The 14548-nt window shown below is 44.8% G+C and overlaps 1 protein-coding gene across 6 annotated transcripts in view; it reads right to left on the reverse strand.

The window, feature by feature from the left end:
- Positions 1–14348, reverse strand: part of TEAD1 (TEA domain transcription factor 1) — a 272153-nt gene extending 257805 nt beyond the window's left edge. For 4 of the 6 annotated variants that reach the window (XM_008006509.3, XM_008006503.3, XM_073018203.1 and 1 more), the window contains exon 1: positions 13741–14238. In XM_008006509.3, the coding sequence (XP_008004700.1) occupies positions 13741–14223 (483 nt within the window). In that variant the 5' untranslated portion in view covers positions 14224–14238. Of the gene's footprint in view, positions 1–13740 lie in introns of all 6 variants that reach the window. The other 2 variants (XM_008006492.3, XM_073018192.1) reach the window with 1 other exon arrangement.
- Between the last annotated feature and the right edge of the window lie 200 nt (positions 14349–14548).

Here is a 14548-nt window from a genome sequence, read left to right on the forward strand (position 1 = left end):
GCCAACAGAAGTACCTAGGAAGAATTTAAGAAATGCATGAAGACTAAGAAGGTACAAGCAAGTTGAGAAGAGGGGAAAGACATGAGCACAGATACCTAAAAATTGGCAATCAGTGATCACACACCTTTTGGCTGAGAGACACCAGAAATAGGTAGACAGGAGGAAGAGATTATATCAACCACCCCCACTGCCTCCCACCAAAAACCAACCAAGGTGTCAAAGATGGGTATCAACCCTGTAAACAACCCCATTTCAAAGTCCCAGTGTCTTTTTCAGAGGCCTGATTATGAAGGGCTCTGGGCAAGCACAGTTAACTCTCTTCTGCCAGCTGCCCCATCACTGCCCATCACCTATCACAGGCTAAGCTGGTCACCCGGGTGGGAGGAGAGAAATTCACCCCATCTCAGCAGGCTCCCAAGCACTCCCGTTATCAAAAAGTGAAGTCAAGGTCATCTACCTAAACTGTATCCCCAGCATAAGGCCATTTCCATATCCAGGCCTTCAGGGTGCTGGAGGGGGCTAACTTATTCTGCCTGCCTGCCAACACAGCACATTCCAAAGCAAAACCAGATATACTGGCAGGTCCAGTTCCAAGCTTCCAAACTACAGCAGTCCCCCCCTACCCACTACACCCGCCTAGAGAGCAGTTTGGATTAGCCTGGCCCCAAGAAGTCCTGCCCCCTCTCTCTCAATGGTGAGTATAACCAGTCACGGGGTGGGGGTGAGGGGTACTGGTCCCCAAAGTCCTGGAGGACTGAAACCACAGGAGAGAGGTGAACGAGGTAGGATAAGTAACCTCTGAAAGGCTCAACTGAGACATACCCAACTTTTCAAGACCTTAGCCATAAGTTTGTATTGAAGATGGAGTGAAATGGGCCACCAAGAAAACAAAAGTATTGTGTCCTCGTTTTTCTGGGCAAATACACTAAATGAGAAGACTACCTTTGTTTCAACGTCACAATCTATCTTAACTCCCTTCAAATGTCACAAGAAAACCTGACAGGTGACTTGATGTGCAGTCCTTTGTTAGCCTGACAGCTGTGGAGTCACACAGAAAAAGAACTGGTTTCAGAGTGTAGCTGTGTGATGCTGGGGAGGTCACTCAACTGCCCTCAGCTTCAGCTTCTTCAACTACAACTGGAACTCATATGGGCTTAAGACAGAACCTGGCCTGTCAGCCTTCCCTTCCCATCCGAGAAGCCCAGGAATTAGCACAACTAAAAGTGAACTCAACAGTACTGCTCCTCCTCCACAAAACCTGTCTTTGAGGGTTATGGATGGTATGATAAGATAACAGTTCTTCAGGACTTTTCTGCTTAAGGGCTCACACATTTTCTCTCTTTAATCAAAAGCCCAGCACAAAAACAGCTAGAGGGGCAAGAGGCAGTACAGCATCATCTTCCCAGAAAAATAAACCAAAGATTTTCAAGTGACTTACCTAAGGTCACAGGAAAAGTCATAGCAGAGCACTCCCAACCAAGACTTCCTTCCACACCAGCTAGAAGTGGAGAGACCAAGATCCAGCACTTGCAGGACCCTCAAATGCCTTCTCTCAAGTGAACCACCCCAACAAGGTAACAATTCTCTAGCAGAGTTCTCAACAGCAAAGTCTAGACGCCATTGTTTTGGCCAGAGCTGAACACTGGACTGAACACCTCCACTCCTGCCCGAAGTCACTGCCTAAGGCACACCACAAAATAACTAAACAGTGGTGTCAAAAGAACCACCAGGAACTGAGCAGTGTCCTTCCAATTACTTTTGGTTTTAGGCAAAGTTCTAAAAGTACAAAAATTTATTTTAAAATTTCTAAAATTCCACTCAATGTGCTCTGGCTTATCTATTTAGGTGCATCATAGAACATCATCACACAGTCTCCCAAAGAACACAGGTAAGTGAGTTTGAAACCTAAGAATGTCAAGAGTGCCAAGACCACAGGTTCTAAATTATAATCTGAAATCCTCCATTTTCATACAGTACAAACCAACCTTTCAGAATACCACTGAAAAAAAACTTCTTTCTAAATTAAACTTTGTTGGTCTAAAAGGAAATGAACCAATGCTGAATCATTCCTATGAATGATGAGAATTATTTTTTAAAAAATACTTACGAATGCATCCACAGAAAAGAACAAGGTTTGAAATAATTTGGTTGAAATAGCACAGATTTGAAGGGAAAGTTGTTTCCTGAAATTCCCCTCTATTGTAGCTCTGGCCTCAGAAATGGCCTGGGACAATCCTTCAAAAGTAATACTGTTATGAGCTCAATACCAAGACACCACAAAGCCCTCCTGCCTGGGATTTTCTCTCCATTTTAGAGAAGTCTAGTCTGCCAGTTTCCCTGACAGTTTCCTATTAGTACAATAGGCATATAATTTATCATCCAAACTGGGACATTCTGATAGTAAAAGAGGGTTCTTTAAGGATTATGCCAAGACAAGCAACATAAACCAGGACTATACCAGGCAAGCAGGTACACAGCCATGGGGAACCATAAAGGGCAGCCCTGTAGAAAATACAAACGGGCAAAACTGCCACAACAGTAACCACGAGGAAGGCAGCCAAGATCTGGTGGGTGGACACAGGAACAAGGAAGACCAAGTTAAAATTAAGAAAAAAGCTAGGTAGAGCAGAGCCTGAAACTTGAGGTACACATTAACCTGATTCTGGGTCCGTTTTTTCCCATTCTTAAGTCAATCTGTAAATCAGATTCAATGACGGATTTGTGGCCTCCCATGCCTTCCAGGTGTCTCCTCTTCATGATCTCCCACTTTATCCTTTATGACTTAGTTCCTGGATTGTTTAAAAGTATAATCCATAAGGATGGGTTAACATGGTAAACATTTATCATTAAGGAGCACATCATTCCACATTATTGAAACTGAATCTTCCTGAAGTAAAAAATCTTTCATTTTAAATATTACTACTGTTTATCTTTGAAAGGAACTGTATGTTTTTTCCTGGCTCCCCTCTAAAACAAACAAACTGGTAGAAATGTAAACTCTTCTTATTAGGCCTGATTATCAATTTTTAATCACTTGACCACCTAAAAACAGGACAGCCAGAGTGCTGGGGACACCATGGTGGGCATGACAAGATGCTGTTCTGTGTGGTGACTAGATCCAGGGTTTTATTTCTTTATGAGATATAATTCACATACTATAAAGTTCACCCTTTTAAAGTATGTAATTCAGTACTTTTAGTAGACTCCCAGGGTTGTGAATAAGTGCTCTTAAACCTATTTTTCTCCCCTTATCCACTATCAGCCTGCTTGAATCTAAGTCTCTCTCCTTAACCAGACTACTCTCCTCCCTCAAAAATTGTTAAATTTTTTTAAGGACTGGGAAACCAGATTAATTAACACACACGTCTATACATTGCTTAAGAGACAATAGGAAAAGATGTCAATAAAATGCAGGTGGTCCCTGGCCCAGGCTCACACAAAGCAATCTTAACTGCTCAGACCAGTCACCGGGAGTGGCCCAGATCTAAAAACACAGGGACACTGACACACCCAGAAGTGTAGCCGGGAATGTGAGCAGAGCAAGACCAGCTTAAGGCAGCTGACTTTGAAAACACAAGGTTCTATCAACAGCTTCCAGAAGGAACTCAGCTCATCTACCCAGGAAGTACCTGGAGTTAGGCACTGGAATTCACAAACATCATTGGCTAAAGAGATGGGCAACCATTCATTCACATGAGTGTGAATAATTTGAGTCACATTTAAGGCCCAGAGGAAGCGAGTCTTAGGAGAGCGGCAAAGATTTATCTCTGGAGCCTGGAGTACTGGGAGAAACAATGGCCTGGGTTTTAACAGCAGCCACACCTGCAGCTCTAGCCTACTGAGCCAGCAGTTACCTAATCTAAACTTTACTCCAACTCTTCCAAGTAGATAACATCATTCCCATTTTTCAGATGGGGAAAGTGCGGGCACAGAGAAGCTAAGCCCTGAGCAGGTATTAAGAGGTGTAATGAGGGCAGCAAAAGTACTTTTCTTCTCCGCACCTGAAGCTGGATGCCCTCTGCACCCCAGGGGGGATTATGCAATGGTTTTACAAGAAGGCCCAAGACCCTAAGCTTGTTTGCCTATGAAAAGATGAGTTCCATTCAACCACTTATAAAAGAACTTTTACAACCCAACCCTTGCAATGTTAGGAGTGTGACTTTCAAGCAAGAAGCTAAAGAAGAGGTTTTCTTTTAGACAGATGAAGTTGCACCATGCCATCCAGTTTTTGAAGCATTTCCATTTAATTCATACTGGGTAAGGAATGACCTCAAATATTATGTATTTACTGATGGATTTCCTCCACTTTATGAATAAGGGAAGTGTGGTTCAAAGTGATTAATGGTCAAGGGCTTTACGGGCTTGCCTCAGCCTCTCCTAGATTTCTATCTGTTTGCCTGAGACCAGGAATCCAGCTCTTCTAAGTAAATGCCTCAGCCTTGGGTGTTCCTCAAGGTTCACTGTCCAGGGTGACTTGGCAGAAAATCTTTCAAGATCTGTTATGCAGCATAACATTTTAAGTTGCTATTTACTGAGCATTTACCAAACCATGTGTCTGGTATATAGTGGGCACAATCGAAATTTATAGACAGGAACACCGAGGCTTGCAGAGAACAAGTAAATTGTCCAAGGCCATACTAGCAAGTAGCTGAGCCAAGGTATGTCCAATTCCAAATCTGTAATTTTGAACCCACATTATCCTGTCTTTTTCCAAACCAAAATCAGGAAACAGCCCACTTTTCATGTCAATCAGTTCCCCCCTCCTACTCCTTTCAATTAATTCCTCATAGCCAAGTTTCAAATCTGTAGTAGCCCATTATTGGCAACAAACCTATCGATATGTGAGGGTTAAGTTCATTACTCAGGAGAATATTTCACAAGGTTTGTTTATTTTCTAACAACCTACTCCCAACTCACCCCACAAAATGGCATCTGGAAAAAAATTCCCCCCGTTCCTTCAAAGCCCAACTCCAACATCACTTCCTCCAAAAGCCCTCCTCAGTTCCTACCACAGGAAACACAGCTCTTTGGATAGATCATGAGGGCTTACCCCAGTGAGTGTGTTTCCCCTTTATTCTGATGTTACACAAGGAAATTCATGCTGCTAAAAAATATAAACATGTAAAAAACCCCACTCCCTCAAAGCAACTCCCAAGGCAACAACCATCCATAATGTATAACCTCCCAGATCCTTAGGACTAGAGATGCAAAAGTGTTGTTTCAACATTTCACTAACCCTAAGACACCACTGCCAGTAAGATGTAGCAGGATTTTATTTCAGACGTACTACTGTGAAACAAATTACGTCACAATGCTTATCACTTAGAAATACTATTTTATACATGTTGAAACTTTTTACTATCAATCTTGTGCATACATAAAAAGGAAAATATAAGCTAAATAAATCAGGTTAACATAAGCTAAAGTAACTTCTCAGAGTGATCAGTGTCCATACAATATCACCCTCCGTAACAAGGGTATTCTTAGGAATGCTCACCACTGACTCTGGGATTTTCTTCCTGTCCACTACATTCACTCCACAGGCTTTGGTGAGCGTATCCAACATCAAGGGTCATTACCACCACCTGGCCAGCCATGATTGTCAAACACATCCCAATTTCAAAAATGTTCAAGCATGTTAAAAATGTGCACCTTGGAACTCACAAAATACCATACACACAACTTTCCTACTGGATTACCATGACCTCTTTACATGCCTGCTTTCCTTGCTAAACTGTAAACTCTGCCAGGCAGGTGAGTTTTACTGATCGCTGTTCATTAGCCACCTTTTCCTAATCACTAAATCCCTGGCACACAGTAGCACCCATAAACGTTTAAACGCTCAGTGGCAAGTATAGTTGCATGAAAACCAGGAGCATCTGGATTTCAAAGTGCCCAAGGTGAAGGGAAGAGACACGGAAGGAAAGAATGAAAAGCATGGTGGTTTATCCACAGTTCATCTCCAGAAAGCCGTCAGGATCACCCTTCCTATCCCCTCATTTTCCAAAACCAAGCATACCACCCAAGGACCTCTAGGAGCATCCCTGCTACTCAGAAAGCAAAACCTCTACAAGCAGCCAGACAGAACTCCATTCTCAAGCCCCTCACCAGTAAGCATGACACACACCTCTACAATCACATCTGGAAACAAGTGCTACACTCCCAAGAAGTAACAGATGAATGCCGAGCACAGAGAAGGTGGTTCTGGTTCATTTTATTGCTTCCCCTGAATAGTAAGGTAAGACCTCAGTTTTGTGCAGGCTTATCTTTAAAACCAATGATGAACATCTTAGTCAATTCCATAAAGATCCAGCCTATGTTCCTAGGTACACCGCCTCACAAATATAGAGGGAAGAAAATCACATTCAGAATTGGAAGTGGTCAAATTTAACCTGATTCTATCTGCAGATAAAAATTAGAATATCTAGATCAATGGTTCCCAGCCCGGAGCGGATACTATGATGGGGCCTTTCAGAAATACAGACACACTGCACCTACCACAACCCTCCTAAGCCTTCACAGGTGGTGCCCAGACTGTAAAAGCTCCATGGAGGCTGCAGTGCACACGCTAAGGTGGGAACCACTGATGTGGCAGAAGCTTCCTGGAGCAGGAACAGAAAGAGGTTGACCTGGGTTTCAGTCAAAACCATCCTGAATTAGCCATGTAAATGGATCCATGTGCCCTGAATTGCAAACCCAAAAGGCAAAATGTGAGAAAAGGTGCAGGGCCTGGAAAGGTGAATGAGAACATGCAGGCAGCCTCGCCCTAGCTGCCCCCATGCCTGCCACATATCAGGGACACAAGTATTTGGTGAATGAGGGTCACACAGGTGATGAGCACATGGTCATGCACACCATCACACTTCCACTGAGCCACTTGCCAAGTGCAGATTCCCTGAGCTGGCTCCAGCTGAGGCACGAGTTCCCCTACCAATTCATGAGTAGGGGAGATTTTAGTTTTGCTTCAGCTTCACTGGACACTTGAGTGGTGTTCTGGAAGCATTTTCCACTTTCACAATTTCTAGGCATGAAGGAAGCCGCTTCTTGCCTCCAAATTACAAATGGCACATTCCCTGATTTCAAGTTATATAAATGGTAATAATGTTTGCATTTTACAGCTAAGGTAAAATCTAAAGGTGAAAGGAAATTAGGGAGTATTGTGAATGCATAACAAAAGTAGAAACCTTTCATCAAAATTAGAAAACAGTATCAAACTTACTCCAATATTTAAAGCAAAAGCAACTTTGAATTAAGAGAATTTCTTGGCTGGGACAATATGAAACGCTATTAAGTATCTGTTTTCTGTTTTTCTCTCAATGACAATACATGACAAGGTCTTCTAAGTGCCCAGCATTTCAAGATGGGGCTGATGGTTCCTTCAGCTAATGGAGCTCTAACTCTAACCAGCACTGTCTCTCAAAGGCTTTGAGATGAAAAGGCAGCCAGGGAGAATGGATTGAAAGAGATTCCACCAAAGGAAGCATCCGCTCACAATGGTTTCAGAATCAGTTAGCCCCCAAGACACCCCCAGCCACAGTAATGGGTGATCTGAAAATGAAGCATATCAAAATGCTATTGATAAGCTAAATTACCAGACAGCTTATCTGAGGCCCACATCCGCCATATGGTGCCCCAAGTTCTGCCGCCTGTTGCTGCCATAACAATAGGCACGCCTACCCAGAAAGCACCATCGGACAGAAACCCAGCAGCGGCGGCATGTGGGGCAGCTACTGTGTTTACATTTTATTTTGTGCCATTAGCTTTGTTCCTCCCCCTATCCCAGTAGGGATTTGAAAGACACACATACTTAATGTCACAAATCCCTGTTACCTGCAGAATGCATGCGTGCACACTGCATGTGAGCGCGTGTACGGGGACAGATCAGGTGAACAGAGAGAAAACCAGATGTCAACTTCAGAAATGGAGCTGCCCGGTGGGGAAGGGCAAGCCAGGCAGGCTCCCAGCTAGAGCTGCAAGCAGACAATGCGCTTTTCTCAACAGGCTCGGGCGGGCGGGCCTCGGGGAGTGGCTATTTAAAACACTTGGCTCCTTTTATTTCACCACCACGGAAGTGAATTCGGTTCTTAAGTGCCAGAGCAAATGAAGTCATTTGGTTTCCACGGGCTCTCTGCATTTCAGCAGAAGGAGTCAGGCTGGACGAAAGTCGGAAGGCCCATCTAAGTTCTTCTTTCTTACAATTAAAATTGATTCCCGGAGGATTTAGCGCTTGGGCTTCATTTAGTCTTTTTTCTTTGAAAAGCTATTAAAGTCAGAGAAAAATTAAAGGATACAGACACTGGGATGAATGCTGTCAAAGATGACTCCCTTCACAAAATGCCATCAAGTCACAAAGTAAAGAAGGAGCAGATAAAGCAATTACCTTCTAAAGGCTTGGCTGGTATAAAAGATTAACAGTGATTTCTGTCAAATAAATTCATAACAATTTTGTATTTCTACTCTCTTAAAAGACTTTCCCATTTTTGCAGATGGTAATAAAATATTCATTTATTTAGTTTACTATTTATTAGAAAAACACTGGTTTTCAAAGAGAACTCAGCAGTGTGTAGCATCAGTTTATACAAAAATGCTTGGATAGAAAGCAAAGCAAAAAATATCTCTTAATACTCAGATCTATTGAACTATTACAGAAAGGCACTCATTTCATTCCCCTAGATTTACTCACACCTAAGCAGACAACATTCTTGGATGAACTTTTCAAATTTTCTTCAACATTCCAAGTTTAAAAAAAAAATCCCCTTTCAAGTTAAATTGAGATTGCACTTGAACACCATCCAAGAGCAGAGCTGAACTGAATTATGATAATTAGAAAGCTGTGCCTATTAAAAAAAAAAAAAAGCAGCACAGTTGATGCATTTTTTTAAAAAAGTTCATGCCAGAGAATATAAGTTCAATATGTTCTCACATAATTAACATTTCCCACCATTAGCGGCAGTTTTTCAGTTTACGTATCAGTAAGAACAACAGTGTTGTATATTCCCAGTCAAGGGTGTTTCAGTCACTTTACACATACATCTAAACCTGTGAGATGCCTAAAAGCAACCAGAATTTCCCACTAAAGATGACGGATGCTTAACTTACTCATCAATAAGCCAGCTTTCTCTTTTAAACCCATTTTCCAGGGTCCTATGCCTGCAAATTAAAACTACTAATGAAATCCTAGGACAGAGCCTTCAAAACAAATGTGAATCATGAAAAAGGATAAAAAGCATTGCATTCGGGTAGTAAAGACCAGTTTTAAACAAGGAGTGGGGTGGGCATAGCGCGTACAACACACCCTTCCCTTGGCCACAAACACAGAAAAAAGATAGCTTTTTATGAGGACCTTCCCTCTACTCACCACCACCACCACCACCACCACCACCAGCACCACCACCACCACCACCACCACCACCACCATTGTCCAATCAAGAAGAAGAAACGAGTGAGTTTCACAGTTAGCCAAGACTCCTGGACTATTAGAAACTATTTTTTTGAGAATCCTCTCAACTATGCGAAAAGTCAGTGGACCAAAGGAGAATTTAAAAGCTAAGAGTAACCTACCCTTGTAAGAAACATCATCCTGAAAATGCACCCACCAGGACAACCCATTTTTACTTTGACTAAAATAAAATACATATTTCAAAGCTACCCTATTCTGAACCACTACAAAACTGGAATGTATTTGAAAAAACAGTCAAATTTCAACTCCAAATTCAAATATGAACCACGAAGCTCATAATGAGAATCTTACAGACTGAAGACACTCAAGAGTTCACAGTTTTGAAACGAAAAATAAAAACCCACAGAAAAACACTCGAACTATTTAGATCCAAATACACTAGCATTCCACAAACTATCCCAAGAAGAGGGAAGCCCCAGAACTTCCGATTTCAGAGGTACACATTAATTGCAATACGACAATGTCTAAATAAGGTGTCTGTCAAAAAGCTCAACCCTGAAATATGAAGTGCTTAGGATAGACCTGAATTACCTCATTTCATCACTTTTATGAATATGAAAGAACAAAATATATCACTGATGTGGTTTAAACACAACTCTAGATGCAACTTAAATATTAATACAAGGTAATCTATGCTTTATTATAAAATAAAAAGCATCATGTAGCTATAAAAGATTATGCCAGCCATCAATCAGTCCCCAAGCAGCCCAGCAGCAGCACAGCCTAGGTTTGTCAAAGGGCAATAAGCTTATAATATATTTTTCTGGCTGAGTTCAAAAGTTGGACATGAGCAGTTTGCAGTTCCAGTCACTGAACTCCAAAGGGGAAGCTGTAATGCTCACATTTAAAAACAGCAAGGTTGGCTTGGATTTTCTTGCAGTTCTACAGAGAAATCTGGATACTTGTTTTGGCCACATTCTTCAGTCTTTGGAGAAAACAGACCCTAAAGTTTTACCACTAAACAGATTCAGCCTCTAAACACAGCTTTCATATTTATGTATTTATTTTCCCTTTCACAATCTCTTTACTGGGTACAAGAAAAAGTGACTAAAATGGAGCTTAAAAGTGTTATCCAACTACTGTATGTGAATATGATAATTTTTAAGTCCACCAGATCATACATACAGTTATTTGCACCAATCTTGAGTGATAAGACACCACAATTTTCATTTGCAGGCAGCATAATTATGCTCATAATTAACACATAACACATGGGATTAGAGAGAAAAGTAATTCTACAAATGCCCAGGCTCTTGTATGACCACCATGTATAAGAGATCAATCCATTTCTGAAGCAACCAACCTTAACCAACCTTAAAATACTGTTAATGTTACAGTTCATTTCTTCAAAAGTCTATTTAACATTTGGGATCTACGTGATTTAAACTGTTCCTATTACATACTTTTCTGCTGAATATGTAACAACAAATATGATCTAAACACTGATGATAAAAGTATATTCTTCCCAAAGGTTCGCATTAAGAAATGCCCTCATAATTGCTGCTCTGTATTCTAAGAACCAACAAAACACAAAATTGTTTATAAATTGCTGAAGCTCAAGCAGGGAAAAAAAACTCGAACATTTTTTTCCTTATGACTTATTTGTTCTTTTTCTAATTAAAAGGGGACTCCAATCTCCCAAGTGAGTATACCAATATATAATTCCTGCTGTATCAAGTAAGTGGGGGGAGAGAGGAAATGGGAAAGGGAGGAGGAAGCCGACTCCCCCAAGGCTGCCCTCCCAAACCCGCCCTTATGTGTAATTAGTTTGCTGCTGGGGCCCGGGCACACATTGTACCACAAGGCAAGAAAAAGCCTCTCAGTGAGAAATTCCTATCAGTCTGGCTCAAACTAAATTGGGATGTCCTCCCCCTTTAAATTAAATTTCATTAAGTGTATGTCATGGTGAGTCCTGGTTTTTGTTTTGGGAAAAGAAAAGAAAAAAAACCCTCCAACCTTCCAATATGCATGTTCCCCGGAGTTCATTACTTTATAAAGGATCACACAGAGGAGGAATTTACACAAAGATTCTTTCCTATAATTTTCTTTACCCCTATTGTCAAGGTAAAGTGTCATACTGGTTTTGTTTCAAGCTTGTTTTTAAAAAAAAGTTCTAATATTCCCCTAAAACTGCAGATCAAATAATATTTACCATTAAAGTAAAAATAAAATAGTCTACCTTGGCACTTCGATACCATCAGCAAGAACCTATGGATATAGCTTATCAGTTCATTTTTTTATACCAACAATAAATAATTGTTAACTGTTTAAAACCTGAAACCTGAGAGTTCAACACAGAGTTGCACATACAAAGAAACACTAAACAAAAATATCTGTGCCCATTTATGGAAACAGAGAGATGAGAAAAATAAGCCTTTCCCCAAAAATACTACAATTCAAAACCTCACCACTGACAAAGGTTCAACGAATCCATTTGTCTTTCCTGAGTCACTCTGTAATTAGTTCTACTATTTCCTTCTAAAAAGGAAAAGATTCGTAAAGAAGTTGGATTTGAGTCTAGTCCTTATAAGCATTCAGATATGCTTGGGCCCAAAGACCCTGCTGTTTACAGAAGGGGGGCACAAACCCAACAGTGAAAGGGTGAAGCACCGGGCATAGCCTGAAGACTGTTCCCCAGTCTGTGCCTCAGAGAAGCCCCTATCCCTAGGAGACCAGCAAGATTCACTGCAGCCTGCAGAAAAAGGAGACCACTCGCGGCTGTGACTATACAGTGGATCACATCTCCCTGAAGGGAGGGATGTGTCTACTCAGGTAACCACTGCAGGCACCTAGCGCACCCCAAGCCATCAGACCACCCGAACTTCCAAAAACAATCAAGGTGGAAAGCCGGGAGAAAGAAACCTGTGGTTGCTGTGAACTGATAATGTTCTGCTCCTTTGCAATACGTGTAGTGTTTTTAATATTTCTTTTTACTATTTTGAAATGTGGCAGGCTTAACAGACCTTTCTGTCCCAAGACCTGGGCTCCTTCCAAGGCACTGTTTTTAAACACGGCCTTTTTACATTCCCTGCTCCTGGAACATCATCTGTCTCTAAGTTTCCAGGGCTCACTGAGGTCAATTTTCATTTCTGCAAATCACAGGAAGCCACTTGCTTCTGAGAAGTTAACAAGCCTCCTGAGAAACGCTGGTGGCTGGTATTTCATTGTTTTATAAATATTTTTATATAGTGACACTATCCAACTTTAAATAAATCTTTTTAAAAAGGCAATTTAAAAGCAAAGAAAATTCTGATCTGGATTTCATTTATTTTCATGAGAAGAGAGGGGAGGTGTGAGCCCTCATTGTTTTCAACTCATTAAAAATATTGCTTTTTAAAAAAATACAAACGTTATTTTTTTAAAAAAGAAAAGTCACAGAAGTTGAACTTTATTTAAAGCGGGACTCTAGACTTTTGAAAACAAGTGTTGATGTTACGAACAAAGACTAGAAGTGTACCCAGATTTTCTCCCCTCCTGGGGATCATTTCTCTTCCAATAAACAAACAAATCCCCCAGTATTTCCTACCGAAAGGGAAGGGAAGTTTTCCAGGGAGAGTCTCCTCCTGGGTTTGGTGGTAACTGCGACTCAGTCTTTTTTGGACACAATGTTTCTGCTGACTCCTGAAAATTTTCCACTTGAATGTGCAATGAAGCGGCGGCGGCGGCGGCAGCACCAGTCCTGGAGAAGCGGCAAAGACGACCGTGCCCTTTTTCATCTTTGCGAAGGAGCGAACCCCCCGCCAGAGGCACAAGTCGGCGCAGACCCGGGCCGGCCTCGGGGGTCCCGGGCGCCGGGGGAAGGCGGCGAAAGCAGGGGGGTCCGGGCCGGCTCCTGCCTCCGAGGCGGCGCCGGCGGCGGCGGCTCTGCCCGCCCGCGCTCGCTCCGAACTTCTGGCTCCCCAGCGCACCCCGTGCAAGGCGCCCGAGGGTGTGTTCGTGTGTGCGCGTGCAGGCGGCAGGAGAGGGGGCGCGCGGGGGGCGCGGCGCGGCCGGGAGCCTCCAGGGCCGCCGCCGGGGACCGCCTGTTGCCGCGCGGGCTCCCAGCGCGCGGCCCAACTTGGCGTCCTGGCAAGTCGCGCGGCGGCGCCCGGCCGCTCACCACTGAGGGGGCGCGGGCAGGCGGGTGTGGGGGCCCGGCCGCGGCCCTCCGCGTGCCCGCCCGCCGTCGCACACAAAGCAGAGCCCGCAAAGAAAGAGCGGCCCGCGAGGGACGCGCCGCCGGCCCCCCGCCGCCCCGTGCGCCCCCCGCACCCCAGCATCCGCCCCGCGCGCCAACTTACCTCGGCCCAGGGAGCCGCCGCAGCGCCCGGCGAGTCCGAGGCAAACTTCGGCGCCGCTTCCCCCGCCCTCTGCTCGGTGCCCGGCTCCCTCCCCGGCTCCCGGTCCCCGGGCCCGGCCACCCCACCCCTGCCTAGCACCGCTCCTGCCCCGGGGCCGGCTGGGCGCGCTGGGCTGCTGCCCGCGCTCCGGGCAAAGGTGGAGGGGTGGGGGGGCGTCACTGCATGGCCTGTCCCTGGACGCGGCCGCCCCGGGCCCGGGCCCCGCCGCGCGGAATGGCCCGCAGGGTGGAAGCGAGTCTGCAAAGTGCTTGGTGGGCGCCCGCGGCGGGCGGCGGGGCCGCGGCGGCGGCAGCAGAGGCTCGGCTCGGCTCTGGCGGCGCGGCGCAGCGCGAGCGATGCTAAGAATGTTCGGAATGAGGACAGGAATGAAATGAACGCCAGGACCGAACTCGCTCCGGAGGGGTGGGGCCTCGGTGACGTCATGCGGCCTGCCGCCCGGGGCCGGAGGCGGGGCTTGCCGCCGCCGGTGACGTCATGGGGAATCGGGGCGGGCCGGCGCGGCCGCTTCGCCGTTGGAGCGCGGGCTCTCGGCAGCTGGGCGGAGTCTCGCGCCCACGGGGGAGCGTGGCTCGCGCGGGAACCGCCCTCCGTCTCCCGGCGCGGGCTCCGGGCTTTGTCCCGAGCCGGGGCGGGGCGGGGCGGACGGGAGTAGCGCGGCTTGCAAGTCCCTGCGCTCGCGCGAGGAACTCTGGAAGCCTGGGTTCCTTCCAGGGGGCAGGCGCCGAGGCCGGAGTTGCGCGCGGCTCGC

This window comes from Chlorocebus sabaeus, chromosome 1 (assembly GCF_047675955.1).
Source record: "Chlorocebus sabaeus isolate Y175 chromosome 1, mChlSab1.0.hap1, whole genome shotgun sequence".
NCBI lineage: Eukaryota > Metazoa > Chordata > Mammalia > Primates > Cercopithecidae > Chlorocebus > Chlorocebus sabaeus.